This window comes from Marmota monax, unplaced genomic scaffold (genome assembly GCF_021218885.2).
Source record: "Marmota monax isolate L192 unplaced genomic scaffold, Marmota_monax_Labrador192_F-V1.1 WCK01_AAM20220418_F8-fsc00199, whole genome shotgun sequence".
Taxonomy (NCBI): Eukaryota; Metazoa; Chordata; class Mammalia; order Rodentia; family Sciuridae; genus Marmota; species Marmota monax.
In genome coordinates, this window is record NW_026694340.1 from 536,513 (window position 1) to 564,097 (window position 27,585).

General features: G+C 44.7%; 1 protein-coding gene and 1 long non-coding RNA gene across 9 annotated transcripts; one reads left to right on the plus strand and one right to left on the minus strand.

The window, feature by feature from the left end:
* Slc22a5 (solute carrier family 22 member 5) lies at positions 1-27,398 on the plus strand. Of its 8 annotated transcripts, XM_046467592.2 has the most exons (12): positions 1-570; positions 7,120-7,172; positions 9,327-9,430; positions 16,709-16,750; positions 17,775-17,946; positions 19,022-19,148; positions 20,835-20,935; positions 21,652-21,900; positions 22,759-22,973; positions 24,393-24,575; positions 25,578-25,713; positions 26,065-27,398. In XM_046467592.2, the coding sequence occupies exons 1-12, from the start codon at positions 178-180 to the stop codon at positions 26,150-26,152; spliced, it is 1,863 nt and encodes a 620-aa protein (XP_046323548.1). In that variant the 5' UTR covers positions 1-177; the 3' UTR covers positions 26,153-27,398. The 8 variants fall into 8 exon arrangements, with proteins under 8 accessions (XP_046323548.1, XP_058442494.1, XP_046323549.1 ...); XM_058586511.1 differs by lacking the exon at positions 7,120-7,172 and having other exon boundaries at positions 1-645; positions 16,596-16,750; XM_046467596.2 differs by lacking the exons at positions 7,120-7,172; positions 21,652-21,900 and adding an exon at positions 9,116-9,190 and having other exon boundaries at positions 2-570; positions 16,596-16,750.
* Positions 538-22,772, minus strand: LOC124109096 (uncharacterized). Its single transcript, XR_006856870.2, has 3 exons — positions 22,569-22,772; positions 20,955-21,073; positions 538-946 (listed from the first exon to the last, which is right to left on the minus strand). It is a non-coding gene; the product is annotated as an uncharacterized LOC124109096 (long non-coding RNA).
* Positions 27,399-27,585: the final 187 nt, after the last annotated feature.

Sequence of the window (27,585 nt, forward strand, 5' to 3'; positions counted from 1 at the left end):
CACCCGGGCCGCGGTGGCGGCGACAGCGGGAGCTCGCGAGCCTCCCGAGTCGGAGGGGGGTCTCCGGTGCGTTCCTCGCTCGCTCGTTCTCTCGGGCGGCGGGTGCGCACACGCCCGCAGCGCCCCGCCCCCGCGCGCCGCGGTGTCCCCAGTGGTCCCCGGGCCGCTGAGGACAACATGCGGGACTACGAGGAGGTGACCGCCTTCCTGGGCGAGTGGGGGCCCTTCCAGCGCCTCATCTTCTTCCTGCTCAGTGCCAGCATCATCCCCAATGGCTTCAACGGTATGTCAGTCGTGTTTCTGACGGGGACCCCGGAGCACCACTGCCGTGTGCCGGACACCGCGAATCTGAGCAGCGCGTGGCGCAACCACAGTATCCCGCTGGTGCTGCAGGACGATCGCAAGGTGCCCCACAGCTGCCGCCGCTACCGGCTAGCTACCATCTCCAACTTCTCAGCACTCGGGTTGGAACCGGGACGCGACGTGGACCTGGAGCAGCTGGAGCAGGAGAGCTGCCTGGATGGCTGGGAATTCAGCCAGGACGTCTACCTGTCCACCATCGTGACCGAGGTGGGTAGCAGCTCCCCACCAGGGTCTGATGACACAGAGCAGACAGATGTGGTCTTTGAACCCTCCCACCCCCAGGTATGCACAGGACGCTGTCACCTTCTCATCCCACAGGATACCCTGGTGATGAGCATCCTCCAGCCAGGTGGCTTAGGAGTTACTTGGGAGTTGACTTACAGCCAGAGCATGACCCTCACAACAAGAGTGTCAGGCTGGCCCTGAATCCTGATGGCCACATTGGAGATGGAACCAAGAAGGCCCTGGCAGCCCTTGGGAGATGCTCTAAGATGCTGAGTGATCCAGCTTTTCTCTAGATGGTAGTGGAAATGATGAGAAGCGGAGTCAGGACTTGTCACCATTTTGACTTGCCATTTGGCATCTGTTCAGAGAAAAGAAATAACTATTCTTTTCAGAACTTTTAAAGTTAAAGGAAGCATATGTAGAAAACTGTCTTCCCTCCACAGTCTGGGCATACCCTGTGAAGAATTGTTTTCCTTTGGCCCATGGGAAGCTGTACCTTTTTAAAGACCCATGCACCTGATGATGTATTCAGTCAAAAATAATTGGCCAGATTTAGTGAAAGCATATAACTAACCTCAGTTCATAGGGACTGAAGGTAGGCAGTACCTTTCTTATTCTCCAGCCCCTTGGGTTTTCCTTTTGGGTAGCTTTATCTGTCCCCAGGTGAACCCATAGTCATTTGATGGTAATGGTGCATGTGGATGTACTTTGAGACTTACTAAGGTAATTACACTAATTCCCTGGAGTCTCAGTAGAACTGAGTAAGCAGGTCAATGAAAAGAGTCCTCCTTGATAGGCTTTGGGCCACTAGGTTCACTACATGTCAGATTAGGAATTTGTGGTTAAGGAAAGCTTCCTTGAGGAGGTTGCCTCTGAATGAGTTCAGTGTGTTCAAGATGGCAATCACAGGAAAATGTAGCAGGAGGGCAGAGGGAAAGGAATGATGGCAGAAGTCATGGGTCTGGCCTGGCATCACACCCTGCTGGAGGCAGGTACTGATATTCCTAGAGCATCAAAGAACCTTACAGGGACTCTGAAGGCCAAGGTCTGTTGCTTCTGAGGGCTGTCACTCTTCAAGAGTAGAGTCTGAGAGTTGCCCCAGGAGACTCACTGTGTGTACATATGTGTTTTCTGTAATTATTTAGAAGTTTGACATCCTCAGCACCTATATCTGCTCACTCCATATAAAAGTAAGAGGAATGTGACCTAAGTAAGCCCCACTGGGATTTCTCACCCTACTAGGTGACATCTTTCCAGTAGTGACATCTTTCCAGTGTCCTGAAGCATCACTCCTTGACAAAAGAGTCACTAAGTGGAAGCAGCCTACTGCTTTGTGACCCATGAGTGCACAAAGAATCAGAATTTCAAATTGTCCCAAATTCTGTTTTATACACTCACAAGTGTGTCTGTTATCTCCCCGGAAGCCAGTGAAAACTGTGAAAGCAGAGTCTGTATCTGGGGTTGCAGGCATAGATCACAGAAGGAAGCCAGGCTCCATGATCTAGGAGTTCCTACAAATTCTACTTGTGGTTGCCTAAAGAAAGGGGAGGCCTGAGGTCAGAATCAGGTCATGGTACCTCTTGGGGTTTTCCCCTAACCTGAAGTGTTCCTGCTTATTTAAGTCATTTGTTCCTACTTTGTTGTCCCTATCCTACCTTCTCCCCAGAATGGTGATATCACTGATGAGCTAGCTCTCAGTGGCCAGCTATGTGGAATTGTCCTGACCCTTCTGACCCTACTTTGCTGTCAGTGTCAAACTGTTTTATATATGTATGCTTAGACTTCATTTAGCTGTGTAAGCAGTTTCGCAAGAGCTATGTGCACTTTTACCTACTTACAGGTCAGTATTTGCAGGGAGGCAAGATTAATGCTTTACCTAGCTCTTTGTTTGGGATCTGGAATGCTTGACTGGAAGTTCAAGGCTGCTGGTTCCTCTTAAGGGAATAGTCACTATTGGAAGCTGCTTCATCAACATTCTGATGACTTGTTCTAAGGCTCATTATCTTTCAACCCAGACAGGCCTGCTGACTGCTGCAGCTAGTCCCATGCTTGCTAATGTCTCCAAGCCTGCCCTCTGACCCAAAGGAAACATAGAGGTGTTTGTAATACACTAGTATTGAGTATCTATTCATATTTGATAGACAACTAAAACCTCAGCTCTTCTTTTTTTTCTTTTTTCAAGTTAGAGTCCAACTTTGCATCTCCCTTATCTCCACACAGTATTGAATGCAGGGGAAATTTCCATTTGGGAAATTTTTTACAGAATAGTTTAATGAATAATTTAAGAAATCTGAAATTTAAGAACTAAGAAAAATGGCTAGTTTAATTCATAGAAGGGAAACTTGGAAGAAGCCAAAAGGATTGACTAGAATGTTTTAAAAGAACAGTGATTCTCCACCCCATTGACTAGAGCTTGGTGCTGTGTGTATCTGGATCAAGGCATTAGGATTAGCAGAAAGAAGGGGACACTATGAGGTGAAAGAGATTTATGCACCCATGTTTCACGAGTGGTTTAATGATACACATACTTCTAGCAGACCCTTCTTCTGGCCCCTCAATCATCCAGCTCACCTTTCAGTGCTTCTCAAACCAGGGCTGTCCCCTTCCTCTGGGAACTGGGTTAATTTTTCAGGCTGCAGGGCCTACCTGTTCTTTGATTTCAACACAGCCCAAACCAACCTGCAGGCAGAAAGTGTCTTTGAGAAACTTCTAAAATTTCTGGCACCTACAAGTTGGGGCTCCTTCAGCTGAGACCTGGCAGTCCTCTGCATCACCTTGCTCCCTTCATGTCCCTCCTCTCCAGAAACCCCAGGGCCCAGTCCTTGGCAGGACTCTGACTCACTTGCTTTTTTCCTGAATTAGCTTTTCTTTCAGTCTTGTTTCGTGCCTAGATGGTCTTGGGAGATGGGAGAGCCCCCACTGTTATCCACAAGCCTATGTGGACAAAAAACCCAGCACCCTGGGAAGCTGGGCCAGACTGATTCTAGGCTGGAAAGACCAGAGAGAGAGAGAGACCTGAAACCTGTGCCTTTGCTGCACTTTCTTAGGGGAAGCACAGAACCTTACCCATGCCTTTACAGCCCTATGGCAAACCAGAGAAGCCACTTGCTAGACCCCGTGTTCCCCCCAACCCCCAGCAGTTAATCATAGTGGACCAATCTGGCCATGAGTGGTCAGACTGAGCCCCTTCTCTAGCTAGCTCAGAACTATCAACCTGGGTCCAAGTTCTGAGAGTTGACAGGCAAGGGGGTCAGGAAACAAAAGAATTTATTGTAGAGATTGAAATGTAGGGTTCATTTGGACTTTGAGGAGACAAGACCTAGGACCAAGCTCAAAGAATCCTATGATGTTGGCAGCCCTTTTATTTGTCCATTCGCTCATTCACTCATGTACCAAACAGTTCATGAGCTACTCCTCCACAGAGGGCATCACCACCAGGCATTGTAGAGGATATGGTAGCGAATACTTTTTTGTCTTTGCCCTGATGGCCAAGGGGCAAGGATCTAGTATTAATTTATTTTTTTAAAACAAAGTCTCTCTATGTTTCCCAGGCTGGTCTCAAACCCATGGGCCCAAATCATCCTTCTGCCTCCGTGTCCTAAGTAGCTGGGAATACAGGCTTATGCCATGATACCTGGCAAGGATCCACCATTAATTGCAGTGGGAGGCAGGCCAAGAATACGTGGTCTTCTGTAACACACAGTGCCTACCAGTGTACTTGACCATTGATGCGCTCAGCCTAGGTACATCTCAGGGAAGAATATTCACCTTATGGGCACAGACCCTATCTCTTTTCCCTTCCAGCCAATTCACAGGTAAGAACATTTAGTCCCAGGGAACTATGTTATTTCTGTACATCCCATAATTGAAAAGCAATGCCAGTTACATACAAGGTACAAGGACCAGGTGTTTATCCACGATACCGTGGAGAAAGGCATCGGGCTCCGTTGCCAAAAAATGGACAGGGGGGCCCAATGTTCCGGGGCCCAAAACCACAAATATACGGAGCACTGGAGGAACACAGCAACCCCATCAGGGTAGTGCCCAGGACACATTGTCCATCAGATCCCTCATCAGACAAACCAGAGGGAGCACAGGGTTGGACATCTGCGCCTCCACCAGAGCAGTACTAACTCCAGAGATGGGAGTTCAAATCATTCCCACAGGGGTAAAAGGACCTCTTCCCAAAGGAACAGTAGGCTTATTATTGGGATGCAGCGCTTCTACTCTAAAAGGACTTATGATAAGTCCTGGGGTAATTGATCCCGATTATGAAGGTGAAATAAAAATTATAGCCAGTTCTCCAAAGGGTATATCAGTAATTTCACCAGGAGATAGAATAGCACAGTTACTAATAATACCCAGCCTACATGATAAATTTTCCAGCCGTACTGTAGAAAGAGGTTCCAAGGGATTAGGCTCCACAGGTGTAGATTGGGCTATGCTTTCTTTAAATTTAGATTCTCGACCCATGCTAAAACTAAATATTCAAGGACATGAATTTAATGGGCTACTGGATACAGGTGCAGACCTTAGCATCATCTCTCCTCAAGAATGGCGAAAACATTGGGCATTACAACAAGCCACTCAAACACTTCAAGGCCTAGGAGTGGTGACTAATCCCCATAGAAGTGCAATGGTATTAGATTGGAAGGATCCTGAAGGATGTGAATGAACTATACAGCCATATGTATTGGATCATCTTCCCGTAAATTTATGGGGACGAGATGTCCTAGATCAATTAGGTTTGACATTAACAAATAACATCAACCAAAATGCACCCACTATTATGACTAGACAAGGTTTTAGGAAAGGAAAAAGATTAGAAAAACAAGAACAAGGTATAGCAGCACCAATACAAATAAATCAAGGAACGGACAGACATGGGTTGGATTTTCAGAAAGGGCCACTGAGACAATAAAAATTACTTGGAAATCAGAAAGACCAGTATGGGTTCCTCAGTGGCCCCTGACTAAAGAAAAGATACAAGCAGCCCATGACCTGGTCAAACAACAATTAGCGGAAGGACATATACAACCTTCTGTATCTCCCCATAATACTCCCATTTTTGTCATCAAAAAGAAATCTGGTAAATGGAGATTATTGCAAGATTTAAGAGCCATTAATAATGAGATGGTTATTATGGGACCTGCTCAATCGGGTATTCCTCAATTGTCTGCTTTGCCAAAAACCTGGTATGTTTTAGTTATAGATATTAAAGATTGTTTTTTTCAATTCCAGTTCATCCTGAGGATAGTCCACGTTTTGCATTTACTATCCCTGCACTGAATCATGAAGGTCCTGATCAGAGATATGAATGGAAAGTACTCCCTCAAGGGATGGCTAACAGCCCAACTATGTGTCAAATTTATGTTAACAAAGTAATCCAGCCACTTAGAAATCAAAATCCTGAACTACAAATATTTCACTATATGGATGATGTATTATTAGCACACAAAGATAAAAACACATTGCTAGAATGTTATGCCACACTTACAAACTTATTAAAAAATTATAATCTAGAGATAGCAATAGATAAAGTACAGTTAAATTTTCCAATTAATTATTTAGGAGTTCTATTATCCTCAACCATGATCCGTCCACCAAAAATTCAAATACGAGTAGATCAACTCAAATCACTTAACGACTTTCAAAAGTTATTAGGAGACATAAATTGGATAACGCCTTATCTAGGTATACCAACAGGAGAGTTGGGACCTTTATTTGATATCCTAAAAGGTCCATCAGATCCAAATTCACCCTGCATGTTAACGCCTGAAGCGAGAAAGGCATTAAAAATCATTGAAACATATATTGAAAATATGCATTTGGATAGAATTGATATAAGTTTGCCTTTATTATTTATTGTACTACCAACAAAAAATATTCCTACAGGAGTATTTTGGCAAGAAGGTCCATTATTATGGATACATTTATCTTATTCTCCTAACACTATTCTTACTAGGTATCCTGGGGCTGCTGTGAGCTAATCATCAGCTGGCAGCTGGAAGTTTGCTGGCAGCTGGAAGTTTGCTGGGGCCCCTTCGGCTGTGGCTCTCAACAGTTCTCCCTCTCATAAAAAGTTTAACACCTTGAGGCATAAATTTATAAAGAAAATGAAATATCTAAAGTGCACAACTTGAAAAGCTCAGACACATAACATATATATAACTCTGAAGCCATCATTGCTAGAAAGGTTCAGTTCTGACCAGGAAGAACAGCAAGTCTAGGCCCCTCACCAAAGTTGCTCCCAGATTCTTTCAAGTTGGACCTGCTTTCCCAGCCCACCCAGCTGAGAGGTAATGATGCTAGACTTGGGTCCTAAATCTCAAGTCCACACATTCTGTTTGAACATTGACACTTGTTGCTATCAGCCAGTACAGCCCAAGTAGAGACATCAAAAAGCTGTTCTATAGCTGATTTAGGTAGTTGGGGAGCTCAGTATAGAATACTATGTTCCTTCGCAGACACATTAAGTGCGAAGTACTTAGCCTAGACTCTGTTGGCTTCTTACCCCCTCCCCACCCTCAGGAGGATTCAGACCATGTCCTAGAGTCCACTGAAGTCTGTCTGGTGGTTGGCAGGTAAGTGAATGGATTGATTGGCTGGTTGGTGGGACCGATTTCATGCCTGCTCTTTGTGTTCATTTTTGAGACCTATCACCTTTCCTGACCCTACTCACAGACCCCTCTGTGGTCACGAAGAAAGAGACCTTAATGTAAGTTGGCTTCCAGAGAGCCCAAAGCCAGACTCTAAGAGTTGTCAAGGGCACTCAGTGGTGGGTAGAGGGCACTGTAACTTACGCACTTGCCTTGACCTAGGACAGGATGTACCAAAGGGAGGAGGGGGAATGAGGAGCCTGAGATGCTCCAGGCCAATCCCAAGATGTCTGTGGTCATCCTGTCCTTTGAAGAGCCGTCTGCCCTGGGTTTGGGTGTCCCCCAGCCTTGCTAGTCTTATATTCTCGGGAAACCTGTTTTGTGGAGACCCAACTGGGGTCTACAACACCAGAACTCACTGAAGAAGCCTGTGAGCATCTCTAGTCTAACTTAGCTGAATCACTCCCAAGTCCTTGTGGTAGACCTGTTGAGAAACAGCTGTTGGCTTTGAATCCTTCTTTTCATCTTTGTTGTTTCAAAAGTAACATCCCATCATACTCAGTATCCATAATCTGACTCCTGAAGTTTAGATGCTGGCACCCTGTCATGACTCCCTCAGCTTTGTCTCCCCACTATTCCCAGTTTTGGCTTTAGCAGCCATGGGTGATTGGACCTGCCCTAGGACACTCATCTACCCGCCAAAGAGATGTCATCACTGAGGTGCACAGGTGGGAAGGCTGTAGCATCCTGAGCATTCTAGTCTAGGTACTCAGGGTCCTTGACTCCTGCTAGGCTTCCTCCACATTTGGGTGTTCACTGACCCCAGTTCTTCCCTGGGTTGGGAATCATCACCATACTCAGCCCATCCAGGCAAATGCTTATTCCAAAGTGGAGAGACAGCAGCACCTGAGAGAACCTTGTCACTGCAAGTGTTCTTTGTGCCCAGACATCCAACTCCTCTAAAGGTGTGCAGAGGCTATGTGCACACACAGCCCAACAGGGCAGAGCAGACTTGCTTCAGCCTCTGTTGCTGACCTGTAAGAGATGCTTTGTTCCAGGATCTACACCTTCCCCCTGTCTTTGTTGGTTACTGGGGAACCAGCAGGCTCCATGGAAGGCAGGCAGTAGCCTAGTGCCAAGCTAGCAAGGGTCTGAATTCCCAGAAGGGTGACCGTGCATGTGAGAAGCCTGCAAGGTTACTACCGTGTGCAGTCTCTGTTCTGAAAACATTTTTCTTGAAACCAGAGTTTCTTGTTTCAGCTTGCTTTCTTCTTTTGGTTCATTAGGCTGGGATAACCTAAAGTCTGTGTCTAACTTAATCCCCATGTATTCCTTCCTGCCTGCAGATCTCTTTTCTTGTTCCTAGTAATAATATAGAGGGAGTCACACACTATGTATGGAAACTTGAGCAGCATAGCCTGTTCCCTACCTCAGTCTCTTGTCTTACAACAGGAAAGTTTAGGCACAGTATGTGTGTGTGTTGTGGGAGGTAGGGTGGACTTGTCTGAGGTTAGATAAGAAGCTAACACTTGAGTGAAACTTAAAACTGAGTTTCCTAACTCCCAGCTCAGAGCTCTCAACTGCAGTTGGGCCTAGTATTGTTGGTGTAGAGCATTTGGATTTTAGCTCCAAATATCAAAATAAGGATAGAGGTCATTGGCCCAGGTTGGAAGTGTGAGCAGAGCTAACGGAGTGGGTCTAGATGGTGTACACTGTGCTCAGACCCTTGTAGGATGCTTTGACCTTTAGGCTCACCACTCCCTCACCCCTCCAGTGGCTTGAAGCCCACTGAGTAAAGCATACTCTGCCCCCTCCACAGTTCTGGACTCTGTCCACATTCTTAGGCATGAGCATAAGAGAACTTGCTACATGAGTTTGGCATTTGGGCAGAATGTTACTCCCTGCCTCTCTTTCTTCCTCAATGGAAGCAAGATAATGGAGCCCAAACTATGAAAGACAGGATGGGGAGGGAGAGGTCACCTGCTGTCTGCTCTGCTACTCAAGTGACCATTGCCTGGGTGAATTTTTACACCAGATCATGCAGGAATGTAGAACATCCTGATTTCATTTTCCAAGAAACCTTAAATTTAAGACCTTTTTTCAAAGAGGTGAGTGATATATCCTTTGCTCCTCTTTCAGTGGAACCTGGTGTGTGAAGATGACTGGAAGCCCCCGCTTACCATCTCCTTGTTTTTTGTGGGTGTGCTGCTGGGCTCTTTCATTTCTGGGCAGCTCTCAGACAGGTAAGGTGTCTGCCTCCTGCAGCTGCAGGGCACCATGGCACCAAGCAAGTAGCACGTGCCTGGCCTTGACTTCAGATTGTACTGTTCTCTCAGCTGAGGGCCTTATATTTTAAAAGAACAGAAAGCTGTGTCTGGTATAAACTCCATACCAAGTCAAATAGGCTAACATTCTTCGTCCCCTCTCTCTAACTCTTGCCAAGTAAAGAAACCTGATCTATCTAAGCAGAGTGTATCCATGATGCAGTGACCAATTTTTATTCCATGATTCACTTCTGTACTAGCCTGGCTCATTTTCGTTGGATGATTTGGCACTCTGATGTCCCTGAGATGGAAGAGGCAAATGATCTGTAGGTTGTACCATGATGGCTACCTCTGAATTCCCAAGAAAAACAGCATTCTCTGTATAAGGTGAGAGATCTCACCAGCCAGCAGAGGTGTGAAGTGCAGAACTCTTTTATGTCCTCAAGACTGAGGCCCCTTAACTAAGAGGCCTGAGGTTATGCACTTACTGTAAGACAAGAAGAACAAATATTTTCTTTACGCATTTGTCATAAGCAGGGTATTGGCATAATTCTAAAACTTCTAAAAAATATATTTTTAGTTGTACATAGATGGACACAATAACTTTATTTTGTTGATTACATTTTTTCATATGGTGCTAAGGATCAAACCACAACCCAATTCTAAAACTTTTAACTCAGGGTCCATTCCGGCGTAGGGTATCCAAAAAAACCACTGAAATATGTGTAAAAAAGGGAGGGAGAAGAGAAATTGCACGGAAGATGGAAGGAGACCCTCATTGTTATACAGAATACATGTATGATGATGTGAGGGGGAAAAAAGAAGTGTGTCACATTAGATTGGGTAGAGAGTATGATGGGAGGGGAGGGGAGGGGAAGAGGGGAAAGGAAGGACAGCAGAATAAAATAGTTATTATTATTGCTGTATGTATATACGTGACTGCATGACCAATGTGATTCTGCAACCCGTACACTCAGAAAACATGAGAAATCAAACCCCATCTGATTCAAATGTATGATATGTCAAGATCATCGTACTATCAGGTGAAACTAAAATAAAAAAAAGAAATATGTGCAAAATATTAGGGACTATATATAAGCTCCCCCATCCACCAAGGGGTCCATTGTGCTATATTTACTTCTCTGAAGCTTCAGGGTCTGTCACAGAACCCTGAAGTTGAAAACAATGGCCTTCAGCAAGTCCTTGGCCACAGTACCACAAAGGAAACACCCACAGAATCATTGTGTCACCCAGGAAAAAGGTTAACCAGCATCCTCCTGGCTGGTTGGGCTCTCATAGAGAAGTTAAGGATGAGAACATCTTCCTTTAGGGTCAATTCTACTTTATTTTGTGGCACAAACTCAGGGTAATGTTTTGGTATAATTTGCATCTATGGATTATTGTTAAGTCTTTACCCATGAAAAATTTATGTGAATTTCTCACTAAATCTATCTTTTCCAAAGTGTCATCTAGTGATTAACATCAGAAAAATTTCTGTAGTTACCAGTAAGCATTAAAGAGTTCAATAGACTATGACCACAGACTGACAATTCTACCTGGGTCAGAGACACTGGCCCTCGTCCAGGAAAGGCCTTTACTTCTCTAGATTTTTTATCTAGTATTAAGCATTGACTAATTATTTATTGGTTTAACAAAGATGTGCCCAATATGTGCCATACTCTGTCATAAGTGGATTTTTTTAGAAAACCAAATAATTGTGTCCTAATAACCCTAGGAAGTAGGAACTATCATTATTCCCATTTTATAAGTGGAGAAGTAAAACATGGGTTAGATAATGTATGTGCCCAAGGATACTCAGCAGCAAGGTCAAAGTTAAGCTTTAGACCCAGATAGTCTTGATCCTCCAATTTGTGTGGACTACTGCTCCAAGGCCCTGCTCTCCTAGAACTTACCTTCTAGCAAAGCAGAATGTATCCTACTACTGATGAGAAAATTATTGTTATACTTGGCCATGGGGAGTGATATCGAGAAGTACAGGGTGCTGCAGAGTGTCTAAAGGGGGAGTCACAGGAGGATTCCCTGAGGAATGAAGCATGAGCTGAGAGTTGAAAGATGAGTAGAAATTAGCTCACTGAAAAGGTAGAAGAAGGAGCATTCTAGGCAGGAAGAACAGCATGTACTAAAGCCTAGACAGGAGGCTTAGGAATAGGAAAAAAAAAAGTTCAGTGTGGTAGAAACAGAGAGTGGTATATACATGAGGGCTCCCAGGCAGGCAGAGTCTGAGCAAAAGATCAAGCACAGCTTAGCACACCATGGTGAGGAGTTTGGGCTTCAGTGACAGAACAGTGTGGTGCTATTGAACGAGTGTAGTGAGCAGATTTGTATTTTTTAAAGATGTGACAACCAGGCTGGTGTTGTGGCTCAGTGGTAGAGTGCTTGCCTAGCATGTGTGAGGCACTGGGTTTGATTCTCAGCACCACATAAAAATAAACAAACAAAATAAAGGTCCATCAACTAAAAAAAAAAATTAAAAAGATATGGCAGCCTTGTGGAGGAAGGATTGAAGTGAAGCAGGAGGGATTGTGGAAAGACAAATTAAGAGGGTGTGGGGTTAGAGAGGTAAAGTCAATAGGACTTGGCTAATGGGTGAGTGGAAAGGGAGGGGAGGAAGGTTTCTGGCCTGCCTAACTAGGTGAAAGATGATACCCTTCTTTAAGACAGAGAATGCTGGAAGAGAACCATATCTGCTGGAGATGTTGAGTTTAATCGAAATATACCAATTTGGGGGTGACTATGAGACCCCTAAGTGGAGAAATTGAGTATGTGTTTGGATGTATGGGTATGGTGCACCTTGAGAGAGGTTCAGGCTGGAGAAGTGTATTTGGGAATTTGTCACATGTAGTTCCCTCGTCGGAACCCTAAACATAGACATAAGGGCCAGAGGAGAGTGCAGAGTAAGAAGGAGAGGGTCAGGACCGAGCTTAGGAGATGGGGGAAACTCTCTGGGAGTGGAGTGGCAATTGAGGCTCAGAGGACTTGCGTTAATGTGAACAGAGAGGAGCTAGTTCCCCAAGTTCACAGTGGAAAATTGATGTGTTTTTCTGGATCAACTGTGTCATGGCTGAAGTAGATCTTTATGGGTCATCTTAAGAACCTGCTTACCATGTAACACCATGGTCACCTGAGGGAAGTTTCCAAAAGGTCTACTTCCAAGGAAACAAGGGAAACAAAATTCATGAGTATGTGGAGGATCACCTTAGTCTATAGAGAGGCTAACATACTACGTTTCAAACATTTTTTAAATTTTTGGTAGCAGAACTTTCTTTTAAGTAGAATCAGTTAAGTCCAGGAAATGGAATAGTTAAAGTGTGGCTGATCTAACTGTAGCCCCTGCCTTTAGCTCTAAATACCATCCCTCAAGCTTGTCTGTACTACCAGAGAAGTCCTAGTCCTCTGTGGGATTAACACTTCTGACCTCACTGCCTCTAAGCAAGCCAAAGAAATTACCTAAGAGCAATAGAGTCATGCCTTCAACAGTAACTCTTGATATGGGACAAAGGTTTATCCTTCTTTCTGGTGTATTATTAAGTCTGAAGTTCAAGAGCAATTTAAATAATCCTGGATTGCCAAAGCCTTTTATCTGACGTTATTCAGTCATCTTTATGAATCATGAGAGACACAGCACTCACTGAGAAGCACTCATATGTCCTGTTTTTTGTAGAAATGTGTGTGTTTACCACTTTGCATACAGACTTAAAAGCAAGCTTTTCTAGTTACAGTTCCCAAATGCCAAGGACTGATGCTGCTTAAGAGCTTCCTGGACCTTCTTTTCTCTACCATTTTAGGGAACCTTGGACAGGGAAGTGGGGCAGAGGTTATACCAGTGTGCTGTGTAGTTAGTTTGCTTTCACCTCCCCTCCACTGGTGTGTAGAGCACTGCCGCAGTCTGGCTGGGCACAAATGCCGCAGTCTGGCTGGGCACACAATCACGAGCCACCACACAGCTTGTAGGTTCAAACAGCAACTCTTTATTCCCGAACTCACACCAGCCGTCTACAATCACGTTCTGGGGAAATCCACGTTCTCTTCCCAAATCCTCCTTCTCTCCCAAATTCACCTCCACTGGGCTTCTATCTCCAAAATATACTGTCTAAATCCCGTGAGAACTCAAGGGGAACTCAGGCAGCAGGATACGCCCTATTCCCAGCAGGAATAATCTTAAACCTTAAACCTGGAACCTAAACTGGGAACGCCCTAAACAAGATTATCTTAAAACCGGGAACACCCTAATCTGCCTTGGTCCTTGAGCAAGGTCACTTACATTCAATGTCACTGCAACATGTCAGCAACATGGGGTACGCTGGCAAGGAAATTGTCATACCTACTTGGCTAATGGCTCCCAGCAGAGCACCTTCATTACAGAACAATGCAGGTGGAAATCCTTCTCCACCGGGGTTTCTCAACCTAGCTCTATTAATGTTTTCAGCCAAATAATTCTTTGTGGTGGGGAGCTTTCCTAGGCTTTTTAGAATATTTAGCTACATCTCTGGCCTCTACCCATTAGGTGCTATTAGCACCCCCTGCCTGAATTGTGACAATCAAAACAACAAAGAAACAAACAAACAAAAAAAAAACTGTTACATTGAAGGAAAACACCAAATTCTCTCACACAGCTGCAAGGCCCCACGCAGTCTAGTTCCTACTTCCCTCTGAAATCTGGGCGTAGATGATGCCAGCCCATGTTTGTTGTGCCCCTCCAGCCACAGTGGTGTGTGTCCTTCTCAGAGTCTATAGTGTTCCCCATGCCACCCCCAGGGCTCCTCAGGATAGAAGGTTTACAATACTCTGGTTCCTGTGACTTTCCATCATAGTACCTATTAAAAGTCGGTAGATGAAGTGTTGTCATAGGATTTATATTGGTCTCCCTTCAACACCAGACTGAGTATCTTTGAAAGTTTGGTTTCTATACCCTTAATCCCCTGTTTTCAACCAGCTACTTTCCCTTTGGGACTCATCATTGTCCTGTTGTCAGGGAGACCCTCCCCCAATGCCCAGTCCCCAGCCCCACCCCAGTTCTGGATGAGTGCCTTTTTGAACTTTTGTGGACCTGGGAGCCATTTCTTCAGTGTACTTGTCTGGGTATGTAATCGCATATTCAGCAGTTTGTCTGTTGATGAAAGTGTGACTGATGTTTTCATCAAGTAAACTATAAGCTCCTTGAGGGTAGAGACAGTGCATCTTTTTTTAAGCAATGTCCCCAGTGCCTAGGACAATAGATACTCAGTACACTCACTGAATAAGGTGGGTGTCAGCTAGTGCTCGATAGATGTAATCTTCCCACTAGATTGACTCTTCCTCCTGTTTGTGATACTCTATTTTAAGTAAACCCATCTAAAACAAAACAAAACATCAACTTGTACTTTTTAAATGAGCATAGATAACAGAAAACTACACCAAACAAATGTGTGACCTAAGGAATTATTCCACAAAAATAATCTTGTAACCCCCACGAAAGCAAGCAATAGAACTTTGTTGTCCATCAAGAAGCCCTGTCCAGGTGCCCCATTTCAATTACAGCATCCTCCCTTACCCATAAGTAACCACTAAACTAACTAGTGTGACTCTTAAAATAACTACTTCCTCATGGAAGAATCCCAAAGACACAATCCCAAATGCCATAATCCCTAAAGTCTAAAATCCTGAAAAATCGCAATTCTAAGGTTAAAATCCTGAATGTTGAAATCCTGAAATCAGAAATCCCCCAAAACAAGATTCTCATTAAAAAAAAAAAATAGACTATATAAGAGGAGTAGAAAGCTAATTCTAGGGAAGGGTTTTGTATCTGGGAAGTTTACACAAGATAAGTGCATCACATTGGGCAGAATGAATGACCAGAAATTTGGTGAAGCATTATTTTGGTTATATCTGAGTGTGTTTCCCAAAGATATTAATGTGTGAGCCTGAGTAGACCAAGAGAAAGATCCATAATTAGGTGCTATTTTGAAATTTTAAACTCCAATAAATTAGAAGATCTAGAAGAAATGGATACATTTCTAGACTAGTACAGACCTGCCAAAATTGAACCAAAAGGATTGTTTATAACTAAACAGACCAATAACAAGTAATGAAATCAAAACAGTAATAATAATAATAATAATAATAATAATAATAATAAACCCTTCCAACAAAGAAAAGCCCAGGACCAGATGAACTCTCATATGCATTCTCCAAGAACTTTAAAGAGGAGCTAATGCCAGTATTCCTGAAATTATTAGAAATAGAAAGGAGCCAATCACTTCCAAATTCATTCTATGAAGCCAGTATTACCCTGTTACCAAAACCAAATAAGGCTACATCAAGGAAAGAAAACTACAGACACTACAGGTCAATATCCCTAATAAACTTAGGTACAAAAACCCTCAATGAAATATTAGCAAGTTGTATTCAACAACATATTAAGAAGATTATACATCATGGCCACATTCCAGGGATGCAGGAACGGTTTAACATATGCAAATCAATTAGTAGAATTCATCACATAAGAGGAATCAAGGACAAAAATCACAATAGTCATCTCAATATATGCAGAGAAAGCCTTTGACAAACTTCAGCACCCATTCATGATAAAAACACCCAAGAAACTAGGGCCAGAAGGCACTTACTTCAACATCATAAAGGCTTCATATGACAAACCCAAAGCCAACTTCATAGTGAATGGGGAAAAAACTGAAAGATTTCTTTTAAAATCTAGAACAAGAGAAGGATGAACATTCTCATCACTCTTATTCTATATAGCACTAGAAATTCTAGCCAGAGAAATTGGGCAAGAGAAGGAAATAAAAGAAAGAAAAATAGGAAGGAAAGAGATCAAATCATCACTGTTTGTAGATGATATGATTCTTTTTAAAACATCATTGTGAATGCATGATTTAAGCATAATTGATGTGTTTCAGTCCCCTGCTGTCATCAACATAATTGTGGCACTGCCTTTTGAACGACTGTGGTGTCCAGGCTGCACATTGATTCTGGGAAGCGGGGAGGAGTAACAGCATGGGGACTGGGAACCTGGGACTGTATGGGCACTGGGTACACTGGCAACACTGCCCACAGCCCCTTCTCTTGATGGAACCCCCTTCTGCTACCTATCCCAGCTGGTTCTCTGTGACTCTCCTTTCCTTTCTAGGTTTGGTCGGAAGAACGTGCTGTTTGTGACCATGGGCATGCAGACAGGCTTCAGCTTCCTACAGATCTTCTCAAAGAACTTCGAGATGTTTACTGTGCTGTTTGTCCTTGTAGGCATGGGCCAGATCTCCAACTACGTGGCAGCATTTGTCCTGGGTATGGCCATCAAGTTGGAGTTGAGTACTCGATCCTGTGTTTCACTGTCATCCCACCACCTGCCTTTCTGGAGACAGCTCTGATGTTCCTCAAAGGGAAATGGTCTTTAGCAACACTGGCCAGAGCTTCCTGGTGAACCCAGTTTATCAGCAAGGAAACTAAGCCAGACAAGTGACCAGCCTTGGATCCCCAGTGGCACAATAGCCTGACTTCTGATTTCTGGTTCTTTGCTGACCTCCAAGGTGTGGCACCTTGGTCTTGTTAGTAATTTTTGCCATTTTGCTAGAACTCGCCAGAAAAACATCCTTTTTTAAAGCCTACCACTACCCAGACTGTGGTAGCTGGTGCAAGATGGAGGCATGCCAGGGAAGTAAGGGCTGTGATGGGCAGGCTTGCTGGGGAAGAGAACTGCCACCTCTGCAGAGCACTGTGGCCAGTGATGTCTGTGGATGGGCATAAATGGGCCTCAGTCACCTTCAGGTTCTGATTCAGAGGACACACTGTAGGATTTTGCTCAGTCCAGCCTGTTCTCGCTGAAAAGGTTGTCTGTCTCACTGTTTGGAGAAATCAGACTCCAGCAATAAAATCTTTGAGTTCCTTGGGTTATATTGGATTATTGGATTATTATATTGGATTATTTTTTCTTTTCACATATAATAGAATTTTTTTCCTCGAAGGATAATAGTCAGCATGTGTGGACTTAGTAATGACTTTGCCTTTAATGATTTCTTCCTCATATAAGAAATTGAAAGGCGCTAACATGGTATCTTTAGCATATGGCTGAGCAAAGTGGTGACATTTCACAATAGAACAACGGCTAAGGGGCTGAGAGGCCTCAGTGAGGTACTCCCAGGAGTGTGTCAGACTGGACTGGGTTCAAATCCATCTCCTCCCTAGGGCTTGGGAACATAGAAATAATTCTGGCTGCCTCCTTGTCTCTATGTTGAAACTGATACCATGGAAGATTAATAAGAAAATAATCCAAATTAAAGTGCTAACTTCTCTCCTCCCTTGTTTTGAACAGGAACTGAAATTCTTGGCAAGTCAATTCGTATTATATTCTCCACGTTAGGAGTATGCATATTTTATGCCTTTGGCTTCATGGTGCTGCCATTGTTTGCTTACTTCATCAGAGACTGGCGGATGCTGCTGCTGGCACTGACTGTGCCCGGAGTGCTGTGTGCTGCGCTCTGGTGGTGAGTGTGGCCCTGTATTTTCCAGCAGGGTGGCTTCCATCTGGCCTTCACTAGAGGGCAGCAGCAGCCCTCAAATTTGGGCTCCCAGAGGCAGGAAGTGTGATTATTGATATTGTTTCAGAGTTTCTCTTCACACTTGGAAGAACCAAAACAAAACAATCCCAAGACATCAATAGACTTGTTCTCAGCCCTGTTCTGGGTTGATCTAAGTGTGGGGAGAAGTAGGTGTGAGAAGCTGGGGTCTAGTGTGACCTCCAGGAAGTTCTCAGACCCCAGAACAACAGAGCAAAGCCCTGGTTCTGGCAGTGTGTTGCTGGCCTCATCCCTTGGCATGGGGAGATGAGAGAGTGCTCCAAAAGTGATGTCCTCAGGGTGGCTGTGCAGAGGCCATGCAATGTAGACTGGTTGGACAGAGAAGAGGCCATTTGTCAGAGTGAAGAGGAATCACCCTTTAGAGTCAGGGAAGATGAGATTACTGGCCCACGAGGAGTGGAAAAGATTTCAGGGCATAGTGGGAAAGAAAATACTTCATCATGGGACCTAGTTATGTCTGTAGGGCTACCTGGTCTTGGTGAGTGCCAAGGCTCCAGGCTACTCTAGGTACAGAGGCCAAGTATGTTGGATAAGTTAGGGGAAGGGTAAGGAGAAAATAGAGATCAATGGGCCAGTGCAGAAGCTTCTGTGGATGCTAGGGACAGGAAATGAATATAGTAGGGCAAGGGCTGGCTGAGCCCTCAACAGGAGCCAGGCTTCAAGATCCCATCTTGTACCTGTCTTCTTAGAACCAGCAGGGGGCACCACCACCCTTCATAAATGAAGATGGCCAGCCAGTGTAGGAATCCCCTTAGCCTGTGCAGGGCCCTCCAAGTTTTATACACCATAGCCTACCCTAGAGCTTGCACCTCAGGTTTACTGGGTGTGGACCATCTCTTTATTTCTGATTTGTGAACATGTAACACTCTACAAACCTAATTTTGGATCTGAAAACTCATTTCCCACTTCCAGTTATACTATACTGGTCTGTTGGGCAGCTGTTGGGCAGGAGGCCTCACTGAGATTGTATTTGAACTTCTAGGTTTATCCCTGAGTCCCCTCGATGGCTCATCTCTCAGGGACGATACAAAGAGGCTGAGGTGATCATTCGCAAAGCTGCCAAAATCAATGGAATTGTTGCACCCTCCACCATCTTTGACCCTAGTGAGGTAAGCACCATGTGGGAACTAGTGGGGGCTACGCTGGTCATGATTTGAGGATGGCAGCACACAGCCCAACTTGAGCCCTATGTCTCCCTGAGACATGCCCTGTTTTAATACTCATTAGTTGAGTAATAGTTTCCAACTGCCTAACATGTTTCTCCTTTCCCATGGTTTTTAGGTTTTCATACATTTTACTTTCTAGGCAATTATACAATAAAATAAATAAAATACATCCTTTATGAGAAATAGACCTTACACAATGTCAGCATTTCAGGAAATCATTGTTTCTCATGCCTAAGGTGATTTGTCATCATAAAGGTAATCCAGCACATAGCATTAAAAAAAAAAAAAAACCACAACTAGATTTGCCATTGGCAGTGTTCAGCCTGTTTTCACCCTCAGTGGTTAGTTGTTGCATATCATTTTTAAGCCAGGTCCCTTCTGAAGTCCATCTCTTCCTTCTCCACTTTTCTGCAAACCCTGTTCTCACACACCATGAACACTTCTTGGCTCTGCCTTGTTCCTGGTTCTTGCTTTTCCTTCCTGTTCCCTCTCCTGCCCTTCTGCATCAGACATTTCCCTCAAACTCATGACTACAACAAGAGGTTAGGATCTGTAAATGCTGACTGATATGGTTCTGGAATCTGTCTGTGGTCTGACAGGAAGACTAGGGACTGGCTGTGGGAAGAGCCTCAAGCAATCATGCTGAAGTGTGAGCAGCCGGTGGGTTAGAGACTCTCGAGACTCAGGATGCAGACTCCAGGCTCGAGAGAGACCAGTTATAAGAGGCCAGTGGCCAACAACAGCCTTGATGGCATCCAGCTTAAGTGGTGGCTTAGCAACAGCTCTCACTCAGCACGTATTGGAAAGAGCTCTGGAGCAGAGGTTAGGGCAGGAGTGTTTCACAGAAGGCTTTTAAATGAGTTGGCCTTGGTGACTTTTAAGTGAGGAACCAGTCTCTGTGAACCCATGAGCCCCACTAGCATCTCTGAGGAAATGAGGCTATTTCAGGGGATCCTTTAAGTCCAAAGTTGACCTTTTGTTGAACTTCTAACTTGGGAAAAACAAGCTCCAAAGCTGGGTTTGCTTAAGAAAGCAACATCAGTATGTTTAGACATGTGGTTTATTAATGGCCTTGGCTGTGCTGAATTTCATAGGAAGTTACTCTGGGTGAAGCTCAGGTCAATTTTCCTGTTTTTCAATTTGAATTTTTCCCCCCTGGAAGCAGACCAGTAACTACATGGTAGGAGGACTCAAAACATGAATCTTTTTAAAATGTCATATCAATAAACTGCACAGCCAGTTTCTCTCTCTGACCCAGAGGGCAGGGAGCCAGCCTTAGGAAGGAATGCTTAGAGGCCTCCCTGGAATGTGGCCACTGATGGGTGGATGGGGATGGTGCAGCAAGGGAACTGTCTGCTTGGGCCTCCGACTTCACTGGGCTCTTTGAGGAACTGGTCACTTCCCTTTACTCCTCATTTTCATTGTCTTTGTTATTGACAAAGACCTGAGGAAGACTTAGCATCCCAAAATCGTCACTATGCTACTGTTCTTTTCAAGAAAGAAAGATAACACACTCCCTAACTCTGAGAAGCAAGATAGCTATGATGCCAGGTTTACGTTATGTTACTGTATGTTCTGAGTCTTCAACCTTCTTTCCTTCCCATGCCCCCAATCATATTGTCCCTGCAGTTACAAGACCTACGTTCCAAGAAGCAGCAGTCCCACCGCATCCTGGATCTGTTCCGAACCCGAAATATCCGAATAGTCACTATCATGTCCATAATCCTGTGGTGCGTAAGTGAGACATACCTGAGGCTTCAGTAAAGGAAGGCAATCAGCTTCTGGAGGTAGCTCTCGAGCCTCTTATTTGCAGATGTGCCTCAGATCCAAATTGAGACTGTGTCATCAGAAAATGAAAGGGATGTGTCCTGTGATGGATGGAAGAAATTGGCATGTCATAATTCTTAATGTAATAGAACCTCAGAAAAAGAGAATGAAAACTGTGGTGGAGGCTGTTTGAGAACTAGGGACCACTGGGGATCTCCCCACATCCTGAGGTGAATCATTGCTTACTTCACGTCCTTGCTTAGTAGTTGTTGTCCCCTGCTCCCTTCTACCTACTCACAGATAATGTCTGAGCAGGCCAGCTGGGGCTTTTAAGAAGGATCTGAGTGAAGACACATTGTCTTTTAAGGCTACAGAGACGTCTAAGGACTTTCTGGAAATGTGGAAGTGGGATATGCTCCTTCTGGGATGTTCAGAGACTATCCTGGAGTCAGGGCCATGGCCTAAATGTCCTCACCAGATCCCATCTAACAAGGCACTTCATGAAGAGTCAGGAAGGAATGTGTGAGTTACCAGAGAGAAGGAACACATCTGAGAGTCTGGATAGCTTTTTCTCATATCCAGACCCTGGGATTATAGGAGACTTCAAGCCTCCTGGGTGAATAGTGATAGGATGGGTGAGGAGGGCAGAGGCAGACTTCATTTCTGCACTCCATTGCAGGCTGACCATTGCAGTGGGCTACTTTGGACTTTCCCTTGATGCTCCTAATTTGCATGGAGACATCTATGAGAACTGCTTTCTTTCGGCGGTGGTTGAAGTCCCAGCATACGTGTTGGCCTGGCTGCTGCTGCAACATGTGCCCCAGCGCTCTTCCATGGCCACTGCTCTCTACCAACCAGCTTTGGGGAGCCCATCATTTTGCTCACTGGGATGCACTATGAGTCACCCATTTCCAAGGAATGGGCCACGGTACCCCAGGGCAGGGCACTGCTTCCCAGGTCTGCCTCAAGACAGGACTAGTGTGTAGCCTGCACCTTAGACATGCCAACCCATGATGAGTCACCCACTTTTGGTTTACCCAGCCACTCCTCCCTTCTCTAAATTTCCCAGGAACTGTGGACATACTCTTTTCCTCCATGGTAACAGCATAAAGGTCTGGGTCATCAACAGAGAATACTTACTGAGGAGAGGGCCCAGTAAGGGCATAGGAAACAGTGGAGGACATGCAGATGAGAGGCTGTGGCCCCACCATCTCTCTCCCTCTTATCTCCACAGTACAGTGGGGGTGGTGCCAGTTGCCTCTGACCAGGCCCTTACTGGCTGGTCACCACCAATCATCTGCTGGGGGTCTTTCTCCAAATGTTTTATCTAATGATGCACTTTATTAATATTATCTTTCCAATCCTGTTGCTCCTGACTTGGTGTCTACTGCCTTACTCATTCCCTACCTCCTTCTGCAGTTGCTAGGTTTGGAGAGGTTCATAGAATAGGGAAATAGGCTTTTCTAAAGTCTTCATCTCAGGGGTTTTGAGGCTGAAAGGCAGGCTGGAATATTCTTTTAGTGAGGTAAATCTGGTCCTTTGGCTGGGACCCTTGGTATTTGGCATACTCTCAAAATGCATGAAACAGGAACTTACCATTGTACCACTTGGGCTGGGGGGAGTTATCTTTTCTTCTGCGAAGTAAGGTTTGGGGTTAAATCTACTGCTGCCTTCCTAGTCTCTGCTTAGGGTAGTTTGGAACATCCTGAAGTAATTGCATTTTTCAAGTTGTGCAGGTGGGAGAGTGGATACTGCTTCTCCAGCTTTCTTCTGCACTCCATTGCAGGCTGACCATTGCAGTGGGCTACTTTGGACTTTCCCTTGATACTCCTAACTTGCATGGAGACATCTATTTGAACTGCTTTCTTTCGGCGGTGGTTGAAGTCCCAGCATACGTGTTAGCCTGGCTGCTGCTGCAACATGTGCCCCGGCGCTATTCCATGGCCACTGCTCTCTTCCTGGGTGGCAGTGTCCTTCTCTTCGTGCAGCTGGTGCCCCCAGGTAGGGAACATATGCATCAGCAGTCTCAGGTCTTCATTGAGTCACCCACTCTCTACCAGGCTACCTGCCTTAGTTAATTCAAAGAATAAAATGAAGCCCATCACAGATCCCCTGCATATATGCATCCTTAGCCTGAAAATCAAGAAAAAGTACCTAGTGAGACCAGAACATTCTTTGTGGCCAGGGATTTGAAGGGATGGGAAGGAACACCCATTGAAACTGTTGGTTAATTTTACTCTAAATCCAGGTTAATGCGTTTATATTCATTTTCCTCTCCAGAATGGGGGGGGGGCATCCCCATTACTTTTCCCAGCCCTGCTTTATTTATTCAGCCAATGCTGTGGAGCACATACTGTGGGCTAGGCACTGGGCTTGGTACTAATGATACAGATGTAAACTAGTGTCCTCAGGAAGCCCACATCCTAGTTGAGAAAACATAGAAGGCTCTTTATTTTTCAGATTGTCTTTCCTCCTATGAATAAAAATAAAGTATAGTGGGGAGCTAGTTTACATAAGAGTGGTCATGAACAGCTGCCTAAATAGGGGGCAGTTCAGCTATGAGAAAGTCCAGGAGAACATTTCAGGAAGAAGAGACAAGCAAAAACGGGTTAGGGAGTGAGCCTGGCATGCTTGAGTGAACTAGTGAGAACTGAGAGGGAGAGAGGAGGAGGAGGTCCCAGAGGTCATGGTTAGGATTTTCTAAAATTGTCTTCATATCCCACAGATTGGTGGGAGGAGCCCTTTCTGACCCATTTTAGGAAAGTCAGTGGGCCCTCATCTGTCCATCACTGTGCCTGGAGTCCTCAGTGCACCCATGGGTTTGGGATTCTCTGGTAGTCACTTTAGGTCCCATCAGGCTGGGAACCTTCTGCATAGGAGCAGAGGATGTATTGTGGAGCCCCAGAATGGATGTAGAAGTTCAGATCTGAGCTCAGAAGGACCCTCATGTCTCCTTGTTTAGATAGCAAGAAGGATAGATTGGAGTATCATCCCAAAGTTCAGATGGTTTTTAAATGTTTTTGAGGACTGAGTAGAATTAAACCATGAAATGAGTTAGAGTTGAGTTCTCCATTTATCTAGAATCATTAGTTAATTCTGCAGCACCTGCAGTCTGAAGTTCTGGGGTGACAGAACAGACAGCTCCCCAACAGACATGTCCGTAATGACTTCTGCACTAGAAGGCAGGTTGATTGGGCTGTGAAGAGCTTAATCTGGTGGCTTCTAAGTTGAGGACAGTATATATCCACATAGTTGTAGGTCCCCAGTCTCCTTTCAGGAACCACCTTGGGGTGAAATCTTCGGTATGGCCCCTTATCTCAGGAAGTTATAGAAACTGACCCCAAGGCAAAAAAGGAAATGGAACTCTCAACAGCAGCATAGCCTAAGTTGGTGTCTACTTTCTTTCCTTTGCCCCTCCAGACTTGTATTACTTGGCTACAGTCCTGGTGATGATAGGGAAGTTTGGCATCACTTCTGCCTTCTCCATGGTCTACGTGTACACAGCTGAGCTATACCCCACAGTGGTCAGAAACATGGGTGTGGGAGTCAGCTCCACAGCATCCCGCCTGGGCAGCATCCTGTCTCCCTACTTTGTTTACCTTGGTAAGTTCCCTGGGCCAAGGGCACACTGGAGTGATGGGACAGAAGCACCAATTGGCTTTAATGTGAGCTGGAGATGGCTTGCTCACAGGAAAACAAGCACACAGAGCACATGGGATCCATCCAGTACGGATCTGTGGTTGGGGAGGGATCATGTCCCAGGGCACTGTGGGGGAAGCTCTTGCTTCCAAACAGAAAACTACCTATAGAGTAGCTAAAAAATGGATGAGAAAGAGGACTTTGCTTCTGTTTTGGCCACACAGGCCCTCCATCAGAGAGCATAATTTCTTTATCCTAAGAATCGTCAGAAAAGTTTAGGGAGCCAGAGTACTTAACTGGGGATGTTTCTTCTTGGGATCAGGAAAGATGAGGGGAAAGATGTTCATTCAAGGAGTGTGATACACTGAGGATCATTGTAGCTTGGAGCACTTAACACAGGCTTGTGTCTCTTTATGTGGCTGTGCACCAGTTTTCTCTTCCTCAGAATTATTTCCTCATGGCAGCTGCTGTTTCCCTGCACATCCCTAGCCAGCACACCTTTAGAGAGAACTGGCATCTACCCTGAGAATATCCAGAGTGCTCTGTGAGCATGTGGCATAGACCTAATAAGAAGAAATTCTTTTTGCCTCACCTGAAGGCAAATCAAACAGGTTGTGGCACATCTGCAGAGGTGGCAGAGTTATTCCTATCCCTGGACAAGTACCTCGTGTTCCTTGGAAACACAGCATTGAGAAATAGACTAATCATCAGGGCTTGGCTTCTCTGCTACCCTGAATCTCTCCCTGGCACCATGGGGGCACGACTGGCCCTCTGAGCATGCCTGTGCCAGCTGTGGGTTCTGAGAGTGTCTAGGTACAAGATTCCAATCTGGCATCTCAGGCTGTGGGAAGGGCCAAGTCCAGCAAGGAAGGTGACCCCTTTACAAGTCCTGGAAGTGAAAAAGGATAGAGGTAGACCAAATCTCACTGCAGCCTGGGGCTGGGGCTTCTGTCTGCTCTGCCACAGGTGCCTATGATCGCTTCCTGCCCTACATTCTCATGGGAAGTCTGACCATCCTGACAGCCATCCTCACCTTGTTCTTCCCAGAAAGCTTCGGCAGCCCTCTCCCCGACACCATTGACCAGATGTTAAGGGTCAAAGGGTAAGGAGACCTCCTTCCTCACAGTAAGGATGCACTGGGTCTGGACCTGGTCAGCCCCTTGAAGTGGAGCCCCCAGCAGACTTTCTCTCACAAATACCTTGGGCCAGATTAGCCATCAGAGGGTTATGAATGGCAATAATCTGATCCTGTGTGGACATGTCTCCACACACATTGCCAGGGCAACAGCAGCTTTGGGATAGTGTGGAGACTAGGAGAAAATATCTCAGATCTGCTGTATGATTTTTCTTTCCCAGTGAGGTTATCCTCATTTCTGATGTATTTGTTTGTTTTGAGTCTGATAGGCTTCTTTTTCAGATTTGTTCCTAACATTTGTTTTGCTTATTTTAATAGAATAAAATATAGGCAAACCCCAAGCCAAACAAGAATGTTAAAGGATGGTGAAGAAAGCCCCACAATCCTTAAGAGCACAGCCTTTTAAAACAACCTCCAGTGAGAGAGGAACTGAAAAGGAAAGCCTGCATCTTGTCAGAAATGGCTGTACAGACTCTGAGTTCAACAGTGACAAATGCCTTTGCTGTTTATTCTGTTGACCCTGTGTCTGGTTTGCTCGTGGATGAGCATCATACCCACTCACAGGATGCATATATATGATCCTGGATATATATGGTTCCTCCAGGGACACCAAGGCTACCTACAGACAACTTGTATATGTCCTAACTATTACAGTGATAGACATGGCACTTCCTAAGAAGCCGATGGCTCACTAGATCCTGTAGGATTTGGAAGAATACAAGAGGCATCTGCTAGATGTATATTTTAATCTTGGACTACCTGAAAAGGCCCCTGATAAAATGGAGGTCTGAGTTTTCTCCCTTCTTTCCCTACATGATGAACTTACGAGGAAAAAAATATTCCACAGGGGGAGTTTGATTTCTCACCTTTTCTCAGTTACAAAGGACATTAACTGGGATGTTGCATCCCCATGGCAGGGAGGAGCACAGGCTTTAGGGAAACGTAAATATGATTCAGATGAAGAGTTCTGAGCAGATGCAGAACACAGGCAGGTGATTTGTGACCACACTATGACTGCTGGGCAGGCTTGTTTACATCTGATCAAAGCACTGGGCTTGTCAGGCCCACAGGTCTGCTCTCTGTGTTTTCTACTGCTGTGTAAATTAAGCCTCCTCACTACTAGAGCTTCTTATCTGTGGTTTAAAGGAAGTGTATTAGTGAAAAATTGTCTCCCCTCTCGAAACTGTATTGAGGGGTTTTGTTTTTGTTTGTTTGTTTGTTTGTTGTGTCTCCTCCTTCTTAAGTTATTTGCCCTTCAGCAAAGACCTGGGAAAGGCTATTTCTTTAGCTTCCTGGCTTGTGCCCCTCACCACTGTACAAGGCCTTACCAGCCTTAGCCACTAGCACTTCTCTGAGTGCCAAAAAAAGATGTGATTGTATGTGTTCCTCTTGTGGTACCTAATCATGGGGAAAATTACAAGAAAGAATTGTAAATCACATTCACAATCTTTCAGAGTTGCTCATTTTAGTCATATAACATTATTGGGAGATATTTTGTGTTCAATGTAATTGTCTTTTCTAATTATGTTACCATGGTACTCCTAAAGCATATGTTTCACCTGGTTTTAAAAAAAAATGTATTTTTGTGAAAGCTACTGAAGTGCCTTGGGAAATAAGAAAGTTTTAATAAATAAAATGATTTTTTAAAATAATAGCAATTACCTTCAATCTTGTTTTCCAGAATTTGGTGAGCCCTTGCCACATCAACACCTAACTTTTCTTTCTGTCATTTTGGGCTAATTCTGACAATGGTTAAGGATTAGACTATAAGGTTAAGATCTAATCCCTGTGTACTAGAAATCTGTACTTTAGTAACTGTGAACCGCATCAGCCTTCCTA